The following is an 11,330-nucleotide window of genomic DNA, read 5'->3' as shown; positions in this document are numbered from 1 at the left end:
ATGATGATGATGACGATATTGTTCTCTTGCGTTCAGATCCTTCAGAAATGCGAATCAGTTCAAATGACGGCGCCGTTCAGCATGCGCTTCACATCTGAAAGATGTTTATCGCTGCTGCAGACTGGGTGGGAATCAAACCCAAACCTCATGCTTGCAGACCGGCCAATCGACGTGGTAGATGCATTTGTTTATCTGGGCACTCGTATAAGTACCTGTGGAAATGCTGTAGGTGAGATGATTTCTCGAATCGCGAAAACCAGGGCAACTTTTGCCAGGCTTGACCGTAGTCAGACTCGAATTTTGCGAAGCTATTTTTCTGCATCCCCATCGTACATTCGGATATATATATAACTAGACGAACCTTATGGTTGTACGGCAGTGAAGCATCAGTGCCAACACTGATGTTGCTGTCTTTGATGATGATGATGATGATGACGATATTGTTCTCTTGCGTTCAGATCCTTCAGAAATGCGAATCAGTTCAAATGACGGCGCCGTTCAGCATGCGCTTCACATCTGAAAGATGTTTATCGCTGCTGCAAGACTGGGTGGAATCAAACCCAAACCTCATGCTTGCAGACCGGCCAATCGACGTGGTAGATGCATTTGTTTATCTGGGCACTCGTATAAGTACCTGTGGAAATGCTGTAGGTGAGATGATTTCTCGAATCGCGAAAACCAGGGCAACTTTTGCCAGGCTTGACCGTAGTCAGACTCGAATTTTGCGAAGCTATTTTTCTGCATCCCCATCGTACATTCGGATACATTAGGATTTTGAGGTAAGTTTAGCGTTTGGTAGCATGATGGTGTGCGTGAACGTTTATGTGTCAGTTTTTATGGCGCACAGCAATACTTCTTCGAGGGTCATTACCACTTGGTCATCCATGGGCACCTACTATTCCCGCTAGGCCTGGAGCTAACTCGTCCCTCTAAGGAAAAGATTCCGTATATCAGGGAAGTTGATAAGTTCTTGAAACCTGACTAACTAACCAGTGGTTGGACTGCTAAGAATTTTGAGAGCACACTCACAGGGTGTGGGTTTTCCTGTATTTTTCCTGTGCTGATGCCTGTCCCTCGTCTTTGCTTTCAGCCTTTATTGCCATCTCTCCAAAACTGTCCTACGAGTGAATAATTCGCTTATTCATTGCCCTAGCCTGATGAGTGGTGACCAGCTGTTTAAAAAATACGTCTCAAAAATTTTTGACGCGTGGACGGTCGCAAGACTTTGTCGTGAGCAGTGTCCAGCCGGAAGGTTAACCGATCAGAAACTCGACTCGCTTATTGAGTGTATGCCGGATATTGTGAGAAGAGTAAAGGATGAGTGCCTACTCGAAGAGTTAATCGAAGATTATTTTGATGATGAACTAAACACAATATGTGAAGACGAATCCATCCAACAAGTTGCAAAACTTCTATTCCATGGAATGTCCCTTTTGAAAGCCAACAATTTGACTGAACTCCAGGAGAAACTTGAGTCACTTCCAACGGGCTGTGATATGAGCAAGTGTCAGCAACAGGTGGTTTGCCAAGCTTCCGAAAGTGAGGAAGAGCAGAGCGAAAGCTCCTATGCGAGCCTGGAGGAAGAGGATGTTGAAATGGAATAAATGATTTTTTTGATTACTATTCTTGTATGGCCTTTCTGAATCGAGTTTGTTTGTAAAGAGCCACACGTTGCATTCCTCGCCGGAATACCTAATGGTTTCGGTAACCACAAATAAAACCTGTTTCTGGGTAGTATCGCATTCGCTGCACCGGCTTTGGGAGGCTTCATTAATAAGAACGGTGGATAGCTACTCCGCCCCGATGCACTATCCAACAGGAAGCTCGAGTACGAGAAACTGCAGTCATTTGGGCGGCACATATATACAGACATTGTGTTGATGTACAGTCTCAAGCAATTACCACTGCTACCAAGTGTGGCTAGCTGGGCCTGAGTTACGCTACCTACACTCCGGAGCTGGATCTCACCCGACCTCAAGAGTTGATTCAGAAGGCCGACACCATCGGCACCTGTGAGGTGCAGAAATGCGGCCCAGCATAGACCCCCCGTGGAGAGCCATAAGCAATCTTTACACTAGTAGCCCATTTTCAGCAAACGCGTTTTTGTAATTTCGCTAGTTCATCTTCGGTGAACTACTATTTGACAGCTGCTATGCGGTGTGTCATAACCGCTGTGACCGTACTTAAACGTGCCATGTAATGTTCATTGGACTTTTTAGGTTTACAGCTATAGTGAATGTGAAGTTGAAAGTTGGAAAACGCTCCTACTTGATGAGTCCCCAAGGACTGAACCTGTCGTTGGTTGTCGAAGATTTTTCAGCAAGTTTATTAGTAGTGTTCCGCCAAGGAGGCAACCCTGTATTTTTGTCTAGTACACCCAGCTCCAAACTTCTATCTCATAAGTGCTAAGGAGACTTCTAAACAGGACTGAACATACTTCATGTATTAAGCCACCGCGTGTATTGAGCGTGGATGAATGAGCCATCGCAAGCGCGAGAAGCAAACGGTTATGTCCACTTTGTATTCGACATCGCCGTTTAAGGAAAGTTGCTTTTTTGACTTGGAGCCTATTAATCACTCAACTTATCAGGGTTGGAGCCCATAATATTTGGCCATTACTTCCAAAGAAGTGATTTTCCAGCTGATAATGTGCTGTTTGAAGTGATGGGCAACACCTGTCTGCAAGGTTTGGGATCTTGTTGTTCCGGTTTGGAGCACCTTAGCGGAATATTCTTGGATGTCCTTCACGGGTTTTGTTTCTCCGAGTTAGGGAATGCAAGGAAACTGGTCCGCGCCTTGGATGATCAAGCGGATTTTTCTTTATGATGACTTCACGCCTTCCTATTTTGTGTGGGACGACTGATTTTGCGACCCACTCTTTTTAGTGTTTTTGTTTTGATGCCAGTATCCCTCTTAATTGCCCCTACAGACTTGATGTAAGAAATTTTAACAAGCGCACGAAAGCTTACGTGGGTCAATCAGCCCGGTAGTTTCGCTAAAGAACCAGTCAACCCAAACCACCACTATGAAAGGCGATGGTTGAAAACTCGTTGATGGTGGAGCAAGCACTGAACACCGAATAGATTTGAAAAATGATGGTCTTGGGATGAGGACTAAGATTCGTGCCACAATGGCTGGTAGCTGAGACATTGGGGAAAAACAGTTTAGTTGCAGTGCCCTTTCGTTGCATAGCACGAAGGCTGGGACACTGCCAACTTGTTCAAGCCTAAACAGAAGTCGATATTCAGAGGCCTGGTTCGCACCACGGTGGGAATCATCAAGCAGCCTGAATCGAATAGAAGGTATATAACTGACAAACGTGCAGGAAGTTATTTTGGATCAGTCAGGTTGTCCTGAGGCGATATATTGCGATAGTCTGGATCGAAAGTACAAAAACAAGCAGAGTGTGGTCTACTAGGCCCACGATACCGGTCTAATTGTTGTAGCACCTTCCAACTCAGAACAGAACTTCGTGAACAGAAAGGAAAGTGTGTAACTAAAGTGCCCTAAATCGGAAGAAGAAGGCCACAAAACCCGGTTCAGCTTGACACCCTCCGAACCCATCTGTCGTCAAAGTTGGCCATCTACATTAGCAAACCAACAAGAAACTACAGCTATCTGGTAAATCATAAACAGGGTAAAAGTGATTATGGGCAATTGATGGAGTTGTATGACTCCTACCATATTAATTACAAAAGACTCCACTTCTCCAGGACCCTTCTTGAAATAACCTGACTCTTCTGAGAACTCCCGAAAAACAGCCATGAGTGTTCTTGTCTGAAAAGCGCTACTCACAGTCGAGGTAATTGTGGCAACTGTGTGAAACTCCCAATCCCATAAGAAGATGAATTCTGTATTCGTGTCATTGATGAGATACCTCATTGGCACCAAAATACCCAGGTCTTAATAATATTTCGCATCTTGTTCTTTGTTGGGGTGGTACTTTGCTTCGCTAAATGTGGTCCTTCCTGGGTAATAGTACTTCGGAATGTATCAGTCCCAAGGTTAATCTCGCGGACAGCAGAGTGAATTATGCAATTCTATCTTACCTAAACAACTACTTTGAAGCTTGCGTATGTGGGCTGATATTTTAGAACGATGTGGTGCGATTCTCGAGAGGTCGGTCTTTTCTACGGGGGATTGCAAACTAAAATGTGGTTTCACAGATGAATGTTTTGTTCTTAGGAGGATAACTTCCGGAGTGATTATTCTCGAGAGTAACAAAGTGAGACCACTCATATCATTGTTTTTTATGATCCTAGTGTCCACGTGTTGTATGCAAAGTGAAGGACGAAGGCGTCTTATACTGTGCTGGATGAGACGATGATCTGGGGAATTTCCACTACCACTGGAGCAAGCGGAAATTCAGAAATTTCCCTATGAATGGAACTCACGGGTTATGGTTTAGTTCTTCGGTGTCTGGCATTCCTCATGTTTGGTTCCGCTTTTCGTTGGTATGCGCATAGTTACCTTTTTTCATCTACTTAGTCATGAATGACGAGATGTGCTGCTGTGCTCTCTTCAGGACAGTAACCTGTCTTTGTAATCACTGGATTGTGAAGGCCCATGTAGCTGAAAATCGTGTTTGGAAGCCTCAGTTACGTTGGGAAAAAACTTATGTAATGCAGTCAGTCATATGCGCACTTGATGTTTTAATGTAAAGAAATCCAAAACATGATTTTCCCATCCTTGCTTTTGTTGGGAGAGGAAACCGTCCCTTGGGGTCACCGAAAGTAGTCTCCGTTGAAAGTTGGGGAGTAATCTCCCGTAGGTCACCACCATCAAGCCGGATTTCACGTTAATGGAGTTTGATGGTTCTAATCAGATGGTGTTCTCCCGTGGGGGAGGGGACCATTGCTTATTGTCTGGCAATCGGAAGCGAGTTTGGCATCGTGGTCAGCTAGAAAGCTTCAGAATAGCGTGTCTTGGAGTCAGTAGAAAAGAACGAATACCCGGATATCTTGTAGTATTGATCCAGTGACCGTTGACGCTATTTCGGTGATTCAGTGGAAGACTTCAAGTGAACTGAATGAGGGGTTACCTTCTATCGGTAGACTTTACTTGTCGGAATTAACTTCACAGTCCAGTCGTTAATCCGGCTGTTACATCCCTCAACAGAATCGACAGACCATGCACTTCCATATACAATATATACAATATATATAAATCAATGGGTATTTGGGAACGGATTAGCATATATGTTTCAGAAAAGTATCAACTAAAGTCCGCCCATATTTTTCAGCTGGACACACCACACTTGAGCACACTTCTAAGGGATACGTCAGTTTGTTAGGGTTTTAAACATGTGTATTGTGTCGGTACATAACCAAGGAGCGCACCGATGGTAACTGGTGCTAGCCGGCACGCCTTACTGTCTGCCGCCTTTGATTCGCTCGGTTAATTCCGATTTCAGCTGTTTACTTTGGAGAATGTTCAAACTTTCTGTTGGGTGGTGCAAGCTTTCGTAAACGCCGGTTCCGGATGTTTGAGAAAGCTTGGATCGTACTGAAAACGATGAACGCCGATGCTTTATTGTTGTTCATTTTACCGCCAAAAGTGTCCACTGCTATAATTAAGCATCCGAATATGATTATTTTCAGTTATTACATAACTTTGAATCACTCAGCATTAGCTTCCGATATAATTCACTGCACTCCTGGAAGCCCACCGTTGCACTGATGTATGGCGAGGTGTACCAACTTCAGACCTGCTGTCCCCAAACGGAGGCCTTTCTTCGAGTCAGGGACCGCGAAACCTGCTCAACATACTGATTTCTCTTAAGCTGTGGCTCACTAAGGTTAGCTCGATTGAATACCTCCGATGTGCATTCACGATACTTAGCCGCACAAAGGAATGGTTGCTTTGACTGTAAGCGTTGCAGTAAGTCATGTGATTTACTTTGGAACGTGGAATCAATGTGCGTGGTCTAAATGTTCTAGCTAACCCGCACTAAGCGGGACTAAAATGCGCTGTGATCATTTCAAATACATTTCAAGAAGCATAAATTGCGACGGAGTTACAGCGTAACCCGTAAAGAGCATCCATGGCGGACGAACATAGAGAAGGGACACGTCTTTTTGGTTCACTGGCTTCAAAGGCCACTGCTGCTAGTGATTCCTGACCAGGTAGACACTTAACAAGTCGTCCCAAGAAAACTTGCCCCTCGTCGAAGAAAAAGACGATTGATGTTGCTCGGAAAAATTGTGGTATTCATTGTACTATGTTACGCTTCTTTAGATTGAGTAGATGTCCTAAACTTTATATGCAAACGTAGGGGATATGTGTATACATCGAACTGCCGTTCAAAGTTTAAGGATACCACGAACAGTCCGTAACCACAAAATCGTGTTGGACGATACTGCAGCGTAAATTAATGACCCAATCTTCAAACCGGTGGTCACATATTCCTCTTTACGATAAGTCAACTCGCTTATTTTGATAGTCCAAAAGCTGAAAAATGGTAAGGTTTCGATAAATGTGGCTGACTTCATTCACGCCCGATCCTGTTCACACCCGCTCACAAACACTGCAGGAAAGTTGACAGTTATATTGTGAAGCCAGTTCCAAATGAAAGATAGGGACAACCGTCGACGTATACGCCAAACTGTATGTCAGTGAACTTGCGTTTAACATCCTCTCGTGGATTTCGTCATTTATGAGGTTGGAAAATGTAGGGGCGGTCAACCAAACTGTTCGTCGAAAGGTGATGTAACGGATGTAGAGAACAGTAAATTTATTTCAAGGGTACTGAAGTCGCATCGTGTCTATGTTAATTGGCCCTGGACGCTTTAGGTTCCAATTCGCACCTCAATATTGTTCCTTATTCTAAAGGGAGCATGTTTTATGCAGCTCCATTATGAATTCTTTAAAAATCATTGACTGACTCAGGAGTCATTCAACCACCATACTGAATCACGGGTTTCATCGAGCTCCTAATAAGATCCAGCTCAAGGGGTCAATTTGACCAATTCCGGCATACGAGACGGTTGTGTTAGAGCGCGAATTTACTGATCGGAAGGTCCATGTTTCGAACCTGGCGGTATGTCATCCCTCGTGCTTCCTTAGGTGGCTGCTAGGCACCAAACGGGTGGTACAGCTGATTCATATCCTTATTCCGGTGGACGGTAATCATCTCGGACCACCGATGCCCACGGTTTACGCGTTGTACAAGGGGGTGGTTTTATCACCAGCAACTTGGTAAGCCTAATTTTATGCCCAAAATTTTCGTACAAGACTCACGAAGATATTTTGAAGAGATGAGAATGGCATTGAAAAATGATGGTAATGAATATTAACAGTTGGACACTGTCTGGATGGTAGATAACTGACGAGGGATGCGCTGCGGAGGGTTTTTTATAATTCCTTTCACTACGACAGAAAACGCACGACCGGAACAACTTTTCAGAGCACTGCGCACAAAATAACATTTGTATATTTAGCGAACTCAGACAACGAGAATTCACATATGAAATTCACACATGGAAAAACAGAGTGATGACACCAGGGCCTGTGCTGAAGCCGGAAACACGCCAGCAGGGATCCGAACCAAACTCTATCAAGCGGAAGTCCGTGATTCTAAGCACCGTACCGACAACAGATCACTAGTTGATAGCACCGAGAGATGGAGAGCAATGCCGAAAAATATTGTAGCTCCGGTACATTTGCCGGTTGTTGGTCTGTTTAAGAATCGGCAGTAGAGTTGCGAACAATTCGTAACCCATCGAGGAAATGTCCTCAAGCGCGTTTACTGGTGATGACTCCTTGCTTGGTAATGAAACGCTTGTAAGTCGATCGGAAAGCTGCACGAAAAAACTAATAGCCGTTTGATCAAAAGAAAGAAGGGAAGTGTTCCCGTTTTGTTGTATCGGATGTTTCCACGTTGCATTGAAAAAAAGCAAGGTGGCGAGTCGCGTTTCATGCTCAAGGGGCACTCACAGCGCTGTGCTGTTCATTCGCATGTTTGTGTCGCCGAATGATCGGGGGCGAAAGCTAATTCCAATTAGATTCCGCGGATATGGAAATTACGAAGGATTTCACTCAAGAATAACTTGAAACTGGTCATTATTGCTCCCTAGGTGCGGTCAGAATCACTTGTGTAAGTAGTACTTATTTTCGTTGTACTTCTTCATCTGCAGGCCACGGCATATGAGTATCAAGACTTGTTGTAGTGCTACAGATACTTTAGAACGAAAATTCACTCAATGTTTTCACTCCATCTGTCATCGACCAAAGCCCTTCACCCGCTGTGAACTTGGCTGGATTCAAAGCCCACTGTCAAACCCGCTGTAGGGACATATGATGGTTAGCTTCGAAATCCAATTTGGGTTCGAGTAGAACGTAAGTTTGACAGAAACTCGGAGACTGCGCCTACCTTATGAGCCCCAAAAAGGACGAAACCGTTAGTGGGCTGTCGAAGAGTTTTCAGCAACCATGCGAACAGCTTCCTCTATTTAAATAAACTGTAATATCCCGAATATCGAGCTAAGTGAAACTCGAGGCGACCCGTGTGTAGCACATTTAGTTGAAGAAGATTCAGCTGAGTCTCTCGTGAAAACCAAATTGATTTGCATATGAGTGTATTTGTCGAAATCAATCCAGTTTGAGTTCAAGGAGAACATACGGTTGACGGAAGCTCGGGGAGTGCGCCTACCTGGTGAGCTCCAAGAAGGGCGAAACCGGTCGTGGACTGTCGAAGAGTTTTCAGCAACCTTGTGAGTAGTTTCCTTTATGGTGGTTAGCTGTTACAATTAGTCACGTTTTGTCATGGTTGCACGTTAGACGGGCGAACTGACCGAATTCCGGTTTCTTCTGAGCTGGATTTCGATCAGGATTCACTGAGAAATCAGGTGTAAGTCTGAGGTGATATTTCCACTTTTCAGGCTCCTGGAATATAAGAGAAGCCCCAAGAGATCAGATTTCGAGGTGGGCCTGTTCAGAAGGATCAAGTGTGGTTTATCCTCCATGTCTGAATTCGTTCACATAACCAGTATTCAATTCACGGACCGGATTAAACTATGAGAGATGTAGTAAGAAAATCTATTACGTAGTATTAGCATCAAGCATACGTCCCATACGGTTACGTGGGTGCTCCGATAGTACCGGAGCTAAACAAAGTATACCCATGGGTATGAACATGTAAGTCCAGTTCAAGCCCACTGTAACGTAGTTTTGACGAAGTTTTTGCCACAACCTATTTTGATGGTTACGTGGATTTCCGAAGCACAAGCTTCAAAATCGTAACGCACATGACCGGTCATCAATTCGTTCGCCAGAGGACGATCGCGAAGTAAATCGCTTTGCATTAGCTGAACCACCCCCAGCTGACTCCATGTGAGATTAACTAAGCGTACTGATTGGGTTACGTTTCGTCTACAAGTCGAGCGCGTCGTGCACCCGCAGCCTGAAGAAGCAAACTGAGCCAGCGACTTGTCGACATAAGCCTGACTGTGGTTTGATCGGTTTACATACCGATTCGGTGGACCGAACGCGTAAATCGACCCCGGGTGAAACAGCCAACTGCAGCACCCCACGTGAGATCGACTTACTCACCGACTGATTCAATTTGCTTAGTGTAGCAGACAGTAAGTGCGAGAACATGCGCATCCCAACAAATTCACGAGATTGCTAGAGACCGGTGGAACGCACTTCGGGGCGTGATTCAACTAATCGGTGTCGATTTTAGTCTCTACATGGGAGTTCGACTCCATGAACCTTCCTCCTGGGGGAGAATTACAGTAATTATCGCCCATTCTCATATCCTGACCGAAAAGAGGACATACCATTCAACACTAAAGTGACCGCTGGCCTTTGGGGTGTTCCTTCGAGCAGTCTGGTCTCTAGCTACCGATGTTTTCACTAAACACGAATTTTGATATCATGGCTGGTGTGAGTGAATGGGAAGTCCAATAACCTGTTCTTTTGTTCTTGAACGTATTCCGTTTGTGTGCGCATGTTGTAGCTTGCGGGGTTATAACAAGGTAGTAATACTCCATATTATCACACTGATACAGGTATTTACTAGTCACGCCACCGAGAACCTCTAATTTAGCTATCACTATACTGCTAAAAACGGTCGATGTCATTCAAAAAAGTTCTTTTTTGAGTACGACCAGACGATAAATAATTGCTGCGAATCCAGGTGCGGTACTTATTTCACACAATGCTACCGGTTTGCACCGTCCAAACCATTGGATGCGCTAAATAGAGTGTGCGATGTGTGGACCAGAGTGGCATGTGGGCAAGATTACTCTGAGACCAACGGCACAAACTGATAACTGTGTCGGTATACTCTGCACGTTGCTTCAGGGACAGAAGTTTGTAAGCTATTTTTTTTGCTTGATTCTCGAAGGCATGGAAGACAGCAGACGCACCCTGTCAGTCGTCAATTCGCGCATTAACATCGTTTAGTGGTAACTTACTTGTGACCATCGAATACGGGACACCGATGACCTGTCCATATGAACATGTCCGCAAAGTTATTTTCTTCAGGCTCACAAACCAACCAATTGGATTATCCTGCTGCGTCATGTAAGGAAACATACATCTTCAGTTGGTGCGCGAACGCGCCGTAGGATAGTGTTTATCATTCTTGTTATTTAGGGGAACAACTATCCGCACACAACAACTGTTTAGGAGAGCAACGCAGTGAGATACTGCTTATTCCTTGTAGTTTGTTATGGAATTGGTACTCACATCACTCGCTCCTGTCCAAGCGCGATTTTCCAGGTTGGGGGAAGCACTAGTATCACTCTTATCGAAAATCACCCATAGCGCTAATTTTCAGCCGTACAGGGATTTGAACGCCGATTACCTGACTGAATGCAGAAAGCGAGCAGCTAGAGAGCTAGTACACCAACCAATACTGAGATTCAGGAACCATATTAACAGATTCGAATGCTTTATTTATACACGAGAGACAGATTTCAGTATGCCAAATTGCACTGGGGCTGTTGCATCAACAGGTTGAGATAAGTACTGACCGAAACGTTCCGTTTAGCTAGCTGATTCGAATCGAACGATGGGGCTGGACCAGACAACGGCAAAGGAGGTCGATGATCCGACAGGCCAACCATATTTCTGATGGCCTGGCGGGCAGCTTCTTGCTCCGCGATCTCCGGGGTTTCACCAGGCGCTAAAGATGGGAGAGGATAAGAGGATCTGTAAGATAACTGCTTTAGCAGTAGGAAAAATGGGTAAGATCAAAGCCCGATGCCTGAAACAAACAAAAGCCTATTGCCTGTAACAGCTAGTTACTCAAGAATTGAAACAGATGTGTTGGGGTACAAAACCGTGATGCGAAACCAGGAGAGCATTATATATATATATATATA

The 11,330-nt window shown here is 44.7% G+C and overlaps 2 protein-coding genes across 2 annotated transcripts in view; both read left to right on the top strand.

Moving 5' to 3' along the window:
• T265_06155 (hypothetical protein) overlaps nt 1–1,128 on the top strand; it is a gene marked incomplete at both ends in the record, with an annotated part of 36,455 nt that extends 35,327 nt beyond the window's left edge. The window contains 2 exons of the mRNA XM_009171348.1: nt 459–651; nt 1,091–1,128. Of these exons, the coding sequence (XP_009169612.1) occupies nt 459–651; nt 1,091–1,128 (231 nt within the window). The remainder of the gene's footprint in view (nt 1–458; nt 652–1,090) is intronic.
• A 29-nt stretch (nt 1,129–1,157) lies between these two features.
• T265_06154 (hypothetical protein) lies at nt 1,158–1,604 on the top strand (the record flags this gene model as incomplete). The annotated part of the gene is made up of 1 exon (XM_009171347.1): nt 1,158–1,604. One exon carries the CDS (start codon nt 1,158–1,160, stop codon nt 1,602–1,604), a length of 447 nt encoding a protein of 148 aa, XP_009169611.1.
• Between the last annotated feature and the right edge of the window lie 9,726 nt (nt 1,605–11,330).

This window comes from Opisthorchis viverrini (genome assembly GCF_000715545.1).
Source record: "Opisthorchis viverrini unplaced genomic scaffold opera_v5_122, whole genome shotgun sequence".
Classification (NCBI taxonomy): Eukaryota; Metazoa; Platyhelminthes; class Trematoda; order Opisthorchiida; family Opisthorchiidae; genus Opisthorchis; species Opisthorchis viverrini.
This window is presented reverse-complemented; position numbering and strand designations above follow the sequence as displayed.